Genomic DNA, 17,343 nt, shown 5'->3' on the forward strand with positions numbered 1-17,343 from the left:
GGTGAGATAGATTTTACAGAAAAAAATTAATACATTGGTATTACAATTTATAATTTATGCTAGTTTTTAATATAAATAATGACTTGCTGTAATGGCCAAAGTTGTTCATTACTTCATATTTTCTAAATTGTAAAATATGTACTATTTTATAATGGAATATGTAAGTAAAATAACTTCTAAAACACCTGAAGCAGTTTTGCTAGATATTTATTAAAATAGTGTGAAAACATTTAGTTAATCATCCCATATTGAAGTTTCCAAAGAAAAATTTTATATAAAAAAAGTAATTAAAAGTTTTGACAATTGAACCTTTACTAACATGACAAATGGTCAACTTTAAGTTTCTGTTGAAATTGAATCAAATAATCTATAAGTGACATTTCTGTTCCAAGACAGAAATAAGTTATTCGTTACAAGCTGAGCAGAGATCAGCCACTGGCAAATTTGGCAAAAAAAAAAAAAAGGTTTACATTTTAAATTGTATGTCTGAAATGCGTTAGTAGTTTAGTTAGTTTATGAAGTTCACTACTAAAGGGGAACTCTTCTGTTACGAAACTAAGGGTAGCACACAACAAAATGTGTGCTGTCAATGTGACAATCTAGAATAATTTAGGAGTTGACAGTTTGACTTACCAGTGTGATGTTGTTGAGGTACTAATGGGATTAACAAAAACGAGAGTAAAATATTTGATACTTTTGTAAAAATAAAAAAGGAACTTTGCAATATACATTTGGAGAAAAAAGAGACAAAAAACAGGGAGTAAAGATTCATTTTTGTGAGTAAACGTATTTCTAATTGATGTGAAAATTACACCAAAATGTTTTATTGATCCAAGACGTACCAGCCTAAGTAATCCTCATGCAGAGAAATCAAAACATGTGCAATAAAGCAGAATGATACAAGGAATGAATATCCAGTGAGATTAAAAAATGTTCTTTAAATACGTAAAAAAAAAAATTGTAATGACATTTTTCAGTTTCTTCTTTATAGAGAATTTGTTGCATTCACTGCTTGAGGATGATTTTGAGATCTTCTTCCATACAAGGTCCTCAGATGTTAAATGTTATTAAGGACTTTCTGTTCTCTCTGATCTTTACTTCTTTCAATAATGTTTCAAGTTGGGTGCTTGAGTGAGTTGAATAAGCCTCTTTATTCTTTCTCTGAAACCAACTGACTGACCCTTAGTTGAATCTTGCTGAACCCAATTTCTTTTTCAATTCTTATGAAAAATGTCTCGTTACATGTCCACTACATTCATCCTTTCTTTCATGTACAGTGGCATGAAAAATGTAAGTGTTTCAGAACATTAAACCAATATAAAAGACCGCACAAGTCAACACAAAATGCAATTTTAAATGAAGGTGTTTATTATTAAGATAGACTTAAAATCTGTGTGAAAAAGTGATTGCCCCATCAACTGACCAGACCATGGTTTTCCACATTTTGACTGTCATGTCAACATTTTCTGCAAAAAACATTTATGGCAAAATGTCTGTTTGACTTCTCAACTATGGTCGGATTAGTTCTTAGTGGAATATTAAGAAATTCAGAAAAGCATCTAGAACATCTCCATCAATATGTTTTCCAACTACAAGGTTATGAAGGTCTGGAGAGTTTTCCGTTTCCACCAAGGATGAGTTGATTCTTCTGTGATGCCTTGATAAAGAGAAACACTTCAGTGACGATACTTCAGTCAAAACTGAATGAACTAAAATACAGTAACTTTGCATTAATAGATTGACTTTCTGAACACTGACAGCTTTAAGTGATTCTCTATATGCCTCCTTTTTTTTCTGTTTTTAGTATGTGATCCCTCTATAATTCCTCTTTATTACACAAAACAGTATTTATAAAATAATTGTTATTTAGTTGGGTTTTTTTGACTGCGTGGTGAGAATTCAATGTCAATACTTCAATTAGTGTTAGGAATGCTGAGAGATGTTGAAGCCGTGAAATAGTTTGTGATTGCAATATGTAAAAAAAACTTTTAAAGTTACCTACTTCAATTTTAAGTTAGCTTGTCCTTCAATTACTGCATCAATTTCCAGACAAAGAATTGGTATTCTGTCCTCAAATTTGAAATAAAATTTGAACATTTCATATCTCACATTACACCTTTAGACTATAAAGTCATTTTCTCTGATAAAGCCAATGACTATGCCAATTTTATTTAGCATTTTAACAGGCTATGGGCAGTAGAGTCACTGTTGGTTAAATGTAACCAAAGATTTACATTAGTTTGTTACAACCACAACATGAGGACACAAATATGTTAAAAGCTTAAACTCTCATCTGTTAATTTCTTTGTTGCTTCTCCATATCTTCTTATATTCTGGTTGAAACATGCATTAACAAAAATGTCAGTCATCTTAAATGAACTGAGTAAAAGTTCAGTAGTGAAAGTTCAATGCAAACTGTGAACGCTAAGAACTATCGCTTTGTTGTGACTCAAGAACATGAGACAGATAATCTGTAAAAAAAAATATATATCTTCCCTGCCTACACCCAGGAGTCCTACTGCCATCTGCAGAAACTCAGCGAAAACAATCAATCAGAGCCAGGAGGAAAGTCTTAGCACCTTTAAACCATTAGCACAAAGTTGTGCTAATGGTGGGAAAACAACTTCCCATTATAGGAAAATTGTTTATCCGCTGTCCTACCCTACCTTCCCTGTGCATTCACAGCATGCTGCGTTGTGGGGAAGAAGCTGCATCCCAGCAGAGTTCAAAGGGCTCTGATTGGTTGTTTCTGACCAAATGATGGATTTGTGCAGGTAGCAGTAGAACCATAGGGAGAAAATAGAGAAGCCTGTTTTTTTTCCACAGATGATCTCTCTCATATTGTACTGTCATGACACTGTGGCAGTTTCAACAAATATGTAAAAAATGTTATCTACCATAGCTTTAAATGATTTGGTACATTTCTGTTTATACTTAACATCACATCACTTTTGCCAGTCAAGTTTTTTGTTTAGGGGAATCTTAGGACTTACTCTATATTGTTTATATTTAAACTGAAAATATGCATAAAGAGTTTATGTTTGTACAAACTGCTTGCTAGTTTGAGTGACAACTTGGACAACAAAGAGTCAAGAGATGCACAGAAACTGAGATGGAATAGCTGCTGTTATCTTTTGCTATCTCTGTTTTTTTCTTTCTTTCTCTTGCCCAACAGACATGTTGCTTTTTAAGCAGCATTGAACAGTATTCTGCATTTTCCTTTCTTGTCGAAACCATCATGGAAGAAGTGCTCATCTTGGTAATTACTCCCCCTTACTCTGGTAATTACTGTTCTGTTGAGCACTTCAACATGCAGCCACTGCACTGTTTTCATTAAATATCTAATGTTTTCATACCTTGTCATACGGCTCTGCACTATCTGATGATTTTCGTCAGCAGAGAGATCCTTTCTCTTTCCCATATTGCTCTAAACCTGTGGCCTGCTTAATAATGTGGAGAATCCTTCTTAAGTACTCAGTTTCAGAAATCAGGAGAGAAGCAGGAGAAATTACAAAAAGCTGACAAACTCTGTGCAGAAAGGCATTGGCCAGGATTCAAAGGGCCAGAACTTATTTTTGGGTTGCTGTGCAGCAAGTGTTTAAAAGCTATAATGTAAAACTGACACATTAACTGTAAGACTTAGAACAAGCAATAGTGCCTAAAACGTTACAATGTTTGATTTCAGCTTGCTCCAGACGACGCCTGGAAGTGTCCACACTGTAAGCAGCTGCAGCAGGGCATGGTGAAGATGAGCCTGTGGACGCTGCCTGACATCCTCATCCTCCACCTCAAGCGCTTCCGTCAGGTAGGCGAAGCTAAAACTGGTTCATACACTAATTTCATGTTGTTGCATAAATGCAGAAATCAATGTTTTTGTATGAGTATGTGATCAAATCCATGACAGCCAAAGAGTTTCATTACTTGCTCCTTCAGCTGAGTAAACAGGAAATAAGTTGCAACATAAGAGAGTAAAAGTCAATAATTTGCAATGGAGCTGGGATGTTAAATTAGTTCACACATGTGAGTTTAAAAATAAAGGCTAAACCAACAACAGAGTCTAACCTTATTACCAATAAAGAGCAGTATGCATAAACTGTGTCAGATATCTCCTTTTGTGAAGGTTAAACACATCAGTGGCTGTGATAACTTCCCAGCTTATATTTGTCTACTTTTGATAGTACTTGGACGCCTAAATCTTAATCTAATTAAATAGAGGCTTTGAAATGTGATCCATCACATTTTATCAAATTCCAATTTTTGACACAGTAAACAATAATTTCTTGTGAATGCAGTGACAATGAATTATGTCATTGTACAGCAGTTTCTGCCTCAGTTTAGTAGAAACTGTAACCTTGTGGTTTTGCTTTTAAGCAGGGTACAGATCCAGATTTAGTTATATTCAAGATGTTTTTTTAAATTAATTAACCATCTCCTTTATACTTTCAAAAAAAAAGAAGAAACGTTTGCCAATAAAAGAGGCAGGATTTCAAATAATGACCTCAAATAATCACATTAATGTGATTTTTTTACTTAAGGAGCACTCAGCAAGAAAGGTGGTGAATACATCTTTGAAGAGTATTTCTGTTTTGCTTGATGGTTCAGTTAATTAATCCGCTGACTTGTTGAGAATTTTTGTAAGATATATTACTTTTATTTCTTCATTGGTTCAGGACAATGATATTTGCTACTGTGAAAGATAATTACAGATTCCAATTCTGAGCCTGCTAATATTAAGATTTCTGTTTTTCTATATATCTGCCGGACCTTCGCTTTCCTTTCCTCTGATATTCCTGTAAATTATTCCTCATGAATATTTATTTGAACTTGATCAAATCTGCATTTCAATGCTGCACTCATACCGGCTATCCTTTTTCCTTTTCCATCTCTGATATACTTTGGACTTCATTATTGTTATAAATGATCCTGACTTTTTTATGAAATGCTGCTTTGCACTCACGAGAATCTGCACCAAAACTCTTTCCTTACTTTTCAAAAATTGCAAAATTGGACCAGTCGGGTTTACGGCATTTATTCACTAAATTGCACCATGTGTCATGTTTTGGTAACGTTCCATGTTTTTTTTAAGATTGTCAATGATTCACTTCTGCACAAACAAAATACCTCTTTCCAGCACCTGATACTCCACATTTAATTGTATGGCATATGTCCGGGTTCCCAGTTTTAAAAATGTTCATCCCCTCTTGTTATCTTCTTCTATTGTACTAGCCCAGTATTGATATTTTAGAAAACACCTACACTAATCTAAGCAGATTCAACTAAACAAGTTTGAAAACTGATTGAGCCTCTTTGTCTAGAAAAATAAATCACTGATTCAAGGACACAAGAAATTATATAATGCTTTCTGATTGTTCAGCAAATAGAGGATTAATTTGAGTACCGCAGAGGTGAAAACAGAAAGTTTTATTATTGCCAAAAATTTTAACAATTGTACATATATCAGCAAAAAGAGCAAGATAAAAAAACTGTAGATTTTTCAAAAGAAAGCATCAAAGTGAATGTCTGAGTGGGTTCTCTAGTTTTGTATTATAAAATGAAAAAGCCATTTTTATGGAGAGCCTTCAGGTGTCTGCTAGATTGCTAAAGATAGTTTTTAGTTTGTAGCTGTGTGAATCCAAGCATGCATCCAAATAAATAAAAATGCCCTGATGAGGAATTGAGAGTCCACAACAACATTTTGCAGAGAAAATGTTGCCAAAGTCAGGTTGTAGCACGCTGATAGACTCCGACCAAAGAAACGCTAATACTGAATCAGAAGGTGCTTTGACATAGTTAGTTCAATAGGATTAACAAATATGCCGCCAGGTGAATGTACCTTCATTTGTTTTCTTTTTAACAGATTTCTTGTATTTCAGTTCAATATCTCAGGAGACATATCTCATTTTTATACAGCGCTATAATATGACCTAGAAGCATCAGATCTGGTTTTGGAATGGAAAACAAAACCTAGCCTCAGGATTAGTTCAGACCAGAGCTGTACAGAAAATTTTAGCACTTTCCTCACAAGCATGTATTTTTTTTTTGTAAATCAACCTGTTTGAATAAACAATGTAATTTGTGACCATAAGAGTGGTACACATCTGGCCAAATTGATGCCTGAAGCTTATTGTTATTGAAAATGTGGTCTCTTTGTAACTTGTTGATAAATACTCATTTGAATATTAATGAGAACGTTTGCATATAGTACTTTGATCAAAATACATTCAAACATTTTAAAATTCACTGACAATTTTTACAGTTTGGTCCTTTCTGCACAAAATCACAATCTCTCACTGTAAATAATTAAAAACCTACATTTATATGACATTCTTACAGACGAGGGATATAAATTTGAGACCAGCACTGTAGATAATCATAAATTTTCAGGTCAAAGCTTTCAGAGACATTGATTCTTGAATGCAGCCGACTGATTTCTCTACAGATGCTAATTTATATTCAGCTTAAATTCTCTGACTTTTACTCTCTTTTTCTTTCCGTTGGCAGAATGCTTCAATTTCTTTGGTGAACACAACTTTTTTTTATGATTTCACCAAAACGGCAAGGATCCAATGTGTGGTTTTTGATTGACAGCTTCCTGTAATGCTTTAGCTTGTGGAGGTCATGCAATTCTGAAATAATAAAAAAAATATCCCACAAACCAGTGTTCACATTCACACACAGTTCTCTTCAGGGCATGAAAGGATTTTTGTGCTGCTTTCATTTGGTCCATCCAGAGCTTTTCTCTTGCATTGTACTGAGGTCACAGCGTTTGAAAGACACTAGACTTATGCTTTTATCACAGTCAGAACTGAGAGCATGTATCGGTGTTTCTCTGTGTCTTGTTTAGGCACTGGTGGTACAGGCTTTCACTGCTGTTCTGGATAAAAAACACAATGCAGCTGAATATTCTCTGCTTGATACAAAAACTGTCCACATTCTAGTATAGAATTATTCCACTGATATAATTAGACATAATCTTTAGCCAAGATACTCATCCCCCTCAGTTAGAGCCTTCCTGTTTTTATTCATGAATGGCACCACTTGCATGGAACAATAGGTACATCTCAGTAAATTAGAATATGCATTCCAATGAGTGCAGGGTAGATACCTTCTGAAAATAACTTTTAAGCACAATTTTTGTAATTTTTTATTGGTCTGATGTATTATTCTAATCTTAAATATCATGTTTTATTACTTGTGAGCAGAAAATCATTATAACTAAAAAATACAACATTGAAAATATCTATCTGCGTGTAATTGATCTTGACCCCAGCCTGTTCGCGGTCCAGTATTTACAGATTTTTCTGTGGAACTTAGCTTCAAATTATTTGCAGAAAATTTGCTAATATCTAAATTATTTCAAAGAAAATGTCACTTGTGAAGCTGATTGTTTGCAAAGCAGTCAATAAAGCAGCACCAATCATTTTCATTAGCACCGATTGGCTGCACTCAAAAGACGGTTAGAGCCAAGACGGTTTCTACTGTGTGCATTAATGCATATTGGAGTATATTTGTTGTTTGAGCTATAAACTATGCAGGTTCAACTCTTTATAGATGGTCCCTGAAGGGGTAATGTGTTTTACTTAATGATTTGAGTCACTGAAATAAATAAACTTTTTGATAATATTCCAGTTTATTCAGCTGTACCTTTGTACACTGAGCAATACTGGAAGAAGACCTGTAAAGATTAAAGACAGAGGCTCTACCTTGCAGCATGACGATGTTTTTTTGCAAAAAAAATCCCAGCTGGGATTCTTTGTTTTGTGCTCTGTTCATCATTGTGAGATTTTCCTCACAGATGTCTGAAATCATGCAGTAGCAATGACAAAATCCTCAGCTTGAGAATCTTTATGTCCAAACCCATCATAGCTGTGGAAACAAACTACTTTGGCCTCATCCCTCATATTATGTGAGTCATAACCGCATAACAATTTGACACGAAAGAAAAAAACTAAAGAAGAAATGTTTGTTTTATCGATCTTGTTTTGAGTTGCTAGGACAGTGAACATAATTATCCATTTACCAGATCTGTTTTAGCTACTTGATTTAAAGGGCAAACACTTAATGATAATTTTTATAACTTTCTTTTCAAATGTGTTCAGCCTTTGCAGCTTGGGGTAGTTATTCGAATTTCTATGTCTAATATTGAGAAATATAAAATGCATGTTTCATTAGATTTAACTGAAAAGACTCTTTTGTTTCCTACAAGTGTGTTTTCAAATTATTAATTTCCTTTGGGAATCAACTGAAAGGAATGTGTGTATTCTTTATAGGCTTTTAGGTTGTTTAGACTCTAAATTATGGTATATATCCTTTAAAGAAAAAAGCAATTCATTCTAGGGTTTGTAATCCATTATGGTATCATTATTCTGAAGGCATTCTCCTCTCATCCTTATTTCAATAGACTTCCAAAGGCCTACTGGGCGATGACTCTAACTAACCAAAATGTTTCTCTTTCCACTGGCTGCCATCCAAACTGAAAAGCCTGAATAATTCTCACTGTTGCTCAGAGAATTAGAGAGGTCTCATTTGCAATAAATCTTGCTCTCTCTTGTCCCTTAAGAAGCAAACATTTGCTCTCTAAAGCCAAAAGTTTATAGACAAAGAGTTGTTGTGAAAAACTGAACACTGACCTGGGAGAGTTTTACGTCTTGCTGAGCATTCTCACATTTTTGTTTAGTTTTTGTTCAGGAACTTGTACCATTATTTACTCTGCTGTGATTTCTCACAGCAGAGTTATAACATGATTTGCCTTATGCAGCCAACCCCTGGTGTGTGAGCATCGGTATTTAACCGTCTTTCACATTAGGCAGCCAAAACTCTGAATGATAAATGTTGGTGAATGTTCCCACAAGATTCAGCTATTCAGAGTATTTCATACATCTTTCTTTTCTAGTGCACTTTGATCCAAATGTTGTTCAGTGAGATTTACATGTTGCCAGAACACCTGAGGGTCAACACATGTGAGCTGTAGAAAGGATAAATTGTGGAAGTGTGCCAGAAACTGAAGAACTCTACCCACTTCCAATGTTAAACCATTCTGCCTCTCTGTCTCTCTTGTCCTCATTCCTCATATAATGTGGGATGAGGACCCACATAATATTGTGATGTTTAGTCTCTGGATTAGACTTCACTTAGTCGACAGAACTCTGTGCTCTGAAACAGATTCAAAGAATTGTCAGAGGTCAGTCATGACATTTCTGGTGTTGAGGCACACTTGTAGACTTCACGGCCACAGATTTTAGGATTGTAAAGAAATGTTTTGACAGCAACATCAATTGTGTGTCTCAGCTTGCAGAGAAATTGCAGCAATTCTGTACTCAGAAGTAGAAAGCAATATCAGCAATATCTTTCTACTTTAGGTAAAAGCAGAGTTCTTAAGTGCATCCAAGCAAATTGTCTAGCTTGTGAGATAAGACATTTCACCACTTGTGAAAGTGGGATCTGGGGTTGATTAGATTCACTACCCACTGATCTTACATAAGATGCATTTCATTCTCAATTCACAGTGAAAGATGGACTGGCATTATTTAGAAGTCCCAAAGGGCTAGCAGGTCCTTCAGTCTGCCTGGTTCAGCAAACCAATTAAATTAATTGAGGCACTCTTAAAGCCAACCACAGAGGATACAGGATGTGCTAGAATCCTTTAAGGATGTGCTAGAATCCGTGCAGAGAGCATGACACTCGCCCTTTCTGCCACCAAGAACAGAAGAAGCACTGCATGTAAGGGGCATCTTCTGTCACGTTGATTTCCTCTGTACATTTTTCTTCTTCTACCACTTGTTTAATGTTGGCATATTTTATCTGTAGCATCATCTACCTGTAACTATAGAACTGTAGGAAATGCCAAGTATCTCTAAGGAGAATAGAAATAACAAAGGGACATTCTTTAAGACTCCTCACAAATTAGCTGGTATATCAAAGTATAACTGCTGCTTGAGAGATAGCAAAAGTGTCAGAGTGAAAACCTGTTTGTGTTTTAGCATTTCTCATTATGTAAGGCCAATTTTTCCAAGAAATAATACATGTTTTGAGAACACACTACTCTTTATGGGGCCCAAATAAAGCATTGACCTCATAACAACAAGTGCTGTTTTTGTGTCATGTTTAGGAAAAAGCTGTGAATTAATTTTAGGCTTGGAGTTAAGCATGTACCGGTAATGGTTAAGTTTAGAGTAAGGGTCTGTTTTAGGTTGTAGAAATGAGCAAAACATGAATGTGAGACGATGCGAAGTCCTTGTAAAGATAGAAAGACATTATGTGTGTGAGGGGGAGAGGTGATAGGTTGGAGTGGGAGCAGGAGAGGACCAGTGGGGAGGGAGGTGAGAATATACAAATGTTAAGTCAGATCTTCAAACGCTACAATTAATTAGGTTAAGAGCTAAGAAGCAGCTTTGCTTTTCTTAAAGAAAACATCTTCCCACTGTCTTTTAAATAGACAGTTGCTACCAGCTATAAATAATCTTCAGTCATTCTCTCGTTATGCTGGGATGATTGCCTGGGGATAGAAGCTTAATGTTTGAGTTTATAAAGTGATTATGTTTTAAGGATCAGTGGTTTAGTTCTTGTAATTAGCTTAATCCTTCAGCATCTCCAAGTGTCTGACTTTTTAATCCTTATTTGCACTACTACATAACTTTCTGTGGCTGTACAAGTGGACAGAGCATAATAGTGCCTTCAATTAAGTTAAAAATATATATTTTATTTATCCGAAAGGAAAATTACATTTTATTTCAGGACTTTTCATATTCTACATTAATCTAATTTTTGTAGAGAACAGAGTAAATATAAGCAGCATACTCTGCAGCACAAGGCTTCAGTGAAAACTACCATGTGATATTTAAAGCTTGTCCAGTTTTTGAGAAATAGTTTCATAAATACAACCCATAAATCTCCTTTTGGAAAAGCGGAGCATGAAAGGTTCTTGCTATTCACAGTGGCTTTTTAGATAAAGGGGGATTTTTTTCAATCTGTTTTCTCTCAATGGTGGGTTTCAGAAACATTACTTTTGGTAAGAAGGGATGTTTGGACTTGGTTTTGAAAGGTATATAGCGATATCTTAAAATTATTTAAATTAATACCCAGTTCAAAATGACCAGCAGCAATCTGCACAGCTGTATGCAGCTATATAGGAGACTACAGATGCAATGTTTGCTTAATGAAAATGATGATCCAATGTGCTTCATACCAGTGTGTTCTGTTGGCGTTCTTCCGTATTTACATTATTCAAAAGATTGTCTTAGTCAGCAAGCTAGATTTTTTTTATTGCCTTGGTTATTTATGGGGTTTTTTTGCTTGAGAAAAAAACCATATCTTTTGAAAGTCTAAAAGGCATTAGGAAGTACATCAGTATGTCTGTCTGACTGATAATTGGAAAAAACATTTGGACAGCCAGATGCGGTGCAGCAGATAAAAGACAGAAACATACTCACCGCCCTTACATCAGAGAGCCGGTGGCTTGTTCCCAGAGATGAAAGATTGGCCAGGAAGCTTGGCATGCATAAAAAACATAGATTTATGAATGTTTGTATTTTTGCTTTATACAATGTGTCCAATTGCTAGGTAAGTAGTTTAACCATTTCATGGGCTGAACTCAGTTGAGCCAGGAGTTAAGCAGGAGATTTCCACTTAAAGAAAGCAACTAGTTGAACAGAGTCTGCGGTTGCTTCTCCACAGAAAGTTGATCTTCATCAGATCAAGAAACTGACTGAATCCATGACCGCAAGGCTTATCACTGTTATTGAAAACAAGGATGGCTTTATCTGTCACTATTTTTTAAAATGTCAAATGTTTATCGAAAAATGTTGAGTATCAGTTCTTACTTGAACAGATGAACATACAAAAAGTGAGATGGGAAAATGTTTTTCATTTAGTTGCATGATTATTCTGTGCAATAATAGTTGCCAGATAATTGTGCAGACATGTTATTCTAAGATGGCCAAAACCTCACTTTTTCTTTCTTTATGTTTAAGGCTTATTAACATTTTTGGATTAACCGAGAGCATAGTTGGTGAGTTATAAAAAAAAATTCTCAAAAGTAAGACTGTGCAAACAGTGTAAAGCATCTCATTTTCATTCTCCTCTCTCGCAATTTTCCCATTCTTCATATTTATGTTCAGCTGAACAACTCTGCAGAGAAGTTTACTTCTAATAATACGCTTATTGATCGTTTTGAATGATCAGTCTAAAAGAGACCAGCTTTCCTCATTTACAGGAAACCAATTTACTGGAAAATAATTTCAGTATCACAAATGGTTGAATTTAGGAGTTTTTGCAAGCAAGTCAATAATTAACTTTTCTCTTCTGAACAATAAATTGATGTTTGAAAACCAGATTTGTCTGAAGTCTGTTGTTCAAGAGTGGTACTTGAATGCACCCCAATGGCCATTCAAGTACCACCATTCAATGGCCAGCCATATGTACAGCTACAAAAAGCTTTGAAGCGCTCACAAGAATCAATGAGTCAAAAACAAAGACACTGAAATTAAACAGTAGACAAAACCCACAATATCTTCAAGTTTAAAAATGAAACATTTCTCCCCATGCAGTTTTCTTTATAAGTTATCTACAAATGTAATCATTGTGTTATTCAGACTGAAAAATATTGGCAGTGACAAACGATCACTCTCAGCATTTCAGCCTTTAGAGTCAAGCAGGAAAGTTTAAAACCAACAAAACAGAACGAGCCATTAGGTGGTTACAACAGACGACATCAAGATGGAGGTTGTAGATCGATTTGCACGATTGAAAATGTAAAATAGAAACAAGATTTAGCACATTAAAAAGGTAAATTAAAGCTCAACTGACTATTTACAAATTCATATCTGAACACATTGCAGCAATTCACAAGCGGTTCTTAAGAAAAAGCAACATGATTCTATTAATTAGTGTCATTGTGTTGTAATTTGTTTTAAACTTGTATATGCATATATACATGCATATACAAGCTTGCATGTATTTAACCACATGTGGTTAAATTTGTTTTACTTTCGTGTAACCAGGTTGTTGTGAGTTGCAGATTTTCTACCCAGATCCTTCAGGCAAATGAAATCTGGACCTCAGTGGGGTTTTACCTGGTTAAATAAAGGCTATAAATAAACAAATAAAATAGGAGATGACATGGAGAATGCAGGAATTACCAAAATGGAGTCCCACCATCCTAAACTGTACTTCAGAAACATGAGGAAGTTACACTAAGTTTGTATTTTTATAGATAACTGCAATTATTTTGAGGAGAAGCACAAACTGTTTCAAATTGACTTAGATATTCACTGCATTTACATCATTTGACAACCAAGCAATACTTTGTTCTTTGCACTGAAAAAAAACACTGAATATCAATCACAAAGCACAAATTAAAATATTGCAAATAAACAAAAAACAAACCAGAGGAGTCAGCTGCTCTGATTGTTTCAGAATAAAACCTGCTCTTTGCTCTTGAGGTTCTACGCTTACAAACTTCTGAACCTCCCATTTAGAGGTAACTGGGTCACAGATGATGAGGCTGGCTCTGCCTTTTATTCCTTTGAGGCTGACATCCTGTAGTGATCGAAATGATGTTTGGACAATTACCTCGACCACTCTCTGCAGGTACTTGTGAGCAGCCATCATGACCCGCAGTGATGCATTTGGTTGGGAAGGATCCGAATGATGCAACCATAGAAGCTTCTTGGAATATTTTAGTTTGTTAAAAATGTTCCCAGTTTCTTGCTGAGCTTCGCTGACCTGAAATGTGATGACGTGTAACCATCCGAGATCGTTGACTCTGTCCTCCGTGCCACTTTAGGTTTTTGGATCATTTTCCTAGTTTTATTAACGACATAGAGGTTGTTATTAAATGCATCCTGACATCATGCTTGCCTCTGTCCTGTGTGCTGTATTCTGTCTAATCCCCAACACAGACCAGGCTGATCTGGTTGTCTACATTATTTGGGTTAATGGTGTGTCTGTGTGCCTGCACTGAGTGAAGAGTGACTATGGATCTAATTTCTAATCTCTAGTTCTTGTAAATCTTTTGATTGTTTTTGTTTATCTTTAAAAACTATATTCAATAGCATTAAAAAAAATCCTGCCAGGGCGTGCTGTGGTGGCGTAGGGGATAGCGCAATCCATGTTTGGAGGCCTTGAGTCCTCGATGCGGCCGTCGCGGGTTCGACTCCCGGACCCGATGATATTTGCCGCATGTCTTCTCCCCTCTCCTTCCCCCTTTCCTGTCAGCCTACTTTCATATAAGGGACACTGGAGCCCACAAAAGACCCCCTGGAGGGGTAAAATAAAAATAAAAATCCTGCCATTCATGCGTATTACTTATATTGGAGTTACTCTAACATAACTTCTTCTAGTGGGGAAAAAGTATTTGATACATAGTCAATTTTTCAAGTTTTCTAACTTAGAGATTGGATTGTGTCATTTTCACAGTAAAGACACTTCTAGAAAAATCAGAACTTATTCTTCAACTTTTGGATGCGTTCCTTAAACACCAGATTCAAAGTGTCAGCAATATTTTAAACAAGCTAATGCTAGTGTTTTTTCCAACTTAAAAAAAATGTGTGCAATGTGAATGGGCTTAAAACAGCCAGTTTCCATCAAGGTTTTCCGTCTCGGTATGGTCGATCAGACTACACTTTTCTGCCTCCAGAAACAGACAGCAATCCTCAGTGTGAGCCGGGATCAATCTGGGGGAACATAGTTAACACTGTTGGTGTGTTACCTCTAGAAATGAACAGCTGGGGCTTCACAACACGCTCGCTCATGCACCACCTGGAGTTTACAGAACATTGGAGCTTCAAGTTTGACAGAAATGAACCGTCTCTGGCTTTGTCTGGACATTTTCTTTTCAATCCCTGCCCCCAGGCAGCAGTCTGGCTGGTGACAGAAATGTCTGCTGCCTTGAAATAGACCTGCACAACTTGTGAAAACATGTTGCTGCACAACCAGAGAAAGTTATTCATGCTTTTATTAAATCTTGTTTCGATTGTTGCAATGGCCTTTTCATGGGTTTGAATGCAAAGGATCTTATCCGGCCCTGGTCTGCACAGAAGGCTGCTGCAAGGCTTCGATTGGTACATGAACACACTTGTGAGTTTTTTGACCCGTAAACAAAGGTCACTTGTGTATTGAACATCCAGTTACCTGAAGTCCTGGCTGAAGCAACAATGTCATGATATTGTGTTCACAAACCCGGAATCTGACTTCAGTTTCAGGCATTCACAGGGGACATTAAGTTTAAGTAGATCATCTTCAGGAGAAAGAAAATAAGAGATAAAAGCAGCAGTACCTACATGTATGTGTATGTACAGCCATTTTATATAAAGAAAAGAAAAAAGAAACGCAGGTTGTAATAGTGAAAATATGCTTATTGTGTTTCAAAGTAGAGTAGCTGACAACTCAGGCTGTAAGGTTTCATTATTTTCATCAGAGACAACCTGGGGGAAGAATCTGTCCCTATGGGAGCTCGTTTTTGCAAACAAGGCTCTTTCTGCGACCTGAAGATATGATAAGGAAAAACTACTGAAAGCTCAGAGAATGGAGGAACACCTCCTGCACTTTGTTTGGTACTGTCAGACCTCTCATGATGTTGGCTCCATTACCAAACGTTTGTATAGACTTCAGCATCATTTTTCAGTGTGAACAGGGTATCAACAAACCACTCAGTCAGGCTGAGGTGGCTTCTTAAAGGAGTTTTTCTATAGGTTTAAAAGTAAGTGTAGGTGCATTTTAAATGTATATGTTTGTAATTCATTCTTCCATGAACTTTTTTGCATTTATATAATATTGTCTATATGTACATCTCAACAAATTTGAGGATTATTAGAGTTTATTTTTCCACAGCTCATTTCACTAAGTGAAACACATTGTAGAATAATTGCTCATAGACTGATGTTTAAGGCTTTTCTGTTAATGATGATGATTCTAACCCTATTTAAGATTAGAATATTACATTAAATTACAGATTGATAGTCTTAATGAAAAATATGCTTTTTCAAAAGGTGCTTTTTTCTGTCAAAAAAGCCTCACTAGAAATCAAATGTACAGAGATTTACTGGTGTTAATTTAAGCATTCATGTTTTTTTAATGAATTGATGTGTTATTACACTTACATAAAATTACAAACTTTAACCTCCTTGAAGTTTGTTTCTGAAATTGGTTATGAATCTTTCCAAAGGCTCAATGGAAGTTGAGGTGAAATTAATTCCTATGCTTTGATTTAAATTTTATAAAAGCAATAGCATAATGGACATTTTTATAAGAACTCTTTTAATAACTTTATGACACATTTTTATATTTTTTTCTTTGTGTCTATATTGTAGGCTTATTTTGTTTTCAAAAGTTTTTGGGTGTAGTATAAGTACTAGCTTGTTAACTTCTCTGTATCTGTACTCCGTATCTGCAAGTACTAAAAACTAACGTACACATACTTGGTCTGGAAAAAAGCTACTATCAGAACTAAAGAGTATAATTTTTTTTTAAAATAGCTAAAAATCTAATACAGGATCAGAAATGAAAATTTAAGGATGTGCAAATGGAAAAGTGAAGCGAAATAGGTCACATTTTAGATGTAGAAGTCCTTCTTCTTTTTGTTTGGTCATTTCTGTGAAGATATCTGTGATTGTGATATACTAAAAGTTTTAAGGAGAGGCAAAGTATATTTTTTATAGGTCTAAAGAGGGTTTCTAAAGAAATTTCTTTTCATGGCCTCCTATTTTCCATTCTTAATGACTACATGATTTGGTTAAGTGCTTTTGCTTTTAATCTTTTTTTATTCAGTTTCATGCATTTCTCATTACTAAATCAAGCAATCTTGAACTTCTTGTTGCCACTTTATGAACTTTAAAATGATTGTTTTGTCTAACAATATTTCATAATGTCCATGAACTGTTCAAACAGGTTGGTGAACGGAGGAACAAGCTGTCTACCCTGGTTCGGTTCCCCCTGACTGCGCTGAACATGGCCCCTCATGTAGCGAAGAGTAGTCAAAGTATGAAGAATCTGCATTCGGGGTCTTCTTCCTCTTCCCGGAAACAGCCGTCAGGCCAAACTCATCATCCTGCTGACTCACTCCTCCCGCAAGATTGCCTGTACGACCTCTATGCTGTGTGTAACCATCATGGAGGAATGCATGGAGGACACTATACAGGTATGGAGCTGATTATCACAATGTTTATATATCAGTCATGCACAGGGTTGGGCTGGTGTCAGATCACCTCTTTAGATTAAGTAAAAATTACAGTTTCATTATATTTAAAATAAACACAACAGAACTGTTTAACATGTTGCAATTGGTTTTATTTTAAACAATCACATCAACTTCTGCTAAAATAATAAGACGTGCAGTACTATAATTAC

The 17,343-nt window shown here is 35.6% G+C and overlaps 1 protein-coding gene across 1 annotated transcript in view; it reads left to right on the forward strand.

The window, feature by feature from the left end:
* The window catches only part of usp43a (ubiquitin specific peptidase 43a), a 127,489-nt gene that overhangs the window by 88,952 nt on the left and 21,194 nt on the right, over nucleotides 1-17,343 (forward strand). The window contains exons 13-14 of the mRNA XM_028018045.1: nucleotides 3,686-3,805; nucleotides 16,885-17,134. Of these exons, the coding sequence (XP_027873846.1) occupies nucleotides 3,686-3,805; nucleotides 16,885-17,134 (370 nt within the window). The remainder of the gene's footprint in view (nucleotides 1-3,685; nucleotides 3,806-16,884; nucleotides 17,135-17,343) is intronic.

This window comes from Xiphophorus couchianus, chromosome 5 (assembly GCF_001444195.1).
Source record: "Xiphophorus couchianus chromosome 5, X_couchianus-1.0, whole genome shotgun sequence".
In the NCBI taxonomy this organism is placed as follows: Eukaryota; Metazoa; Chordata; class Actinopteri; order Cyprinodontiformes; family Poeciliidae; genus Xiphophorus; species Xiphophorus couchianus.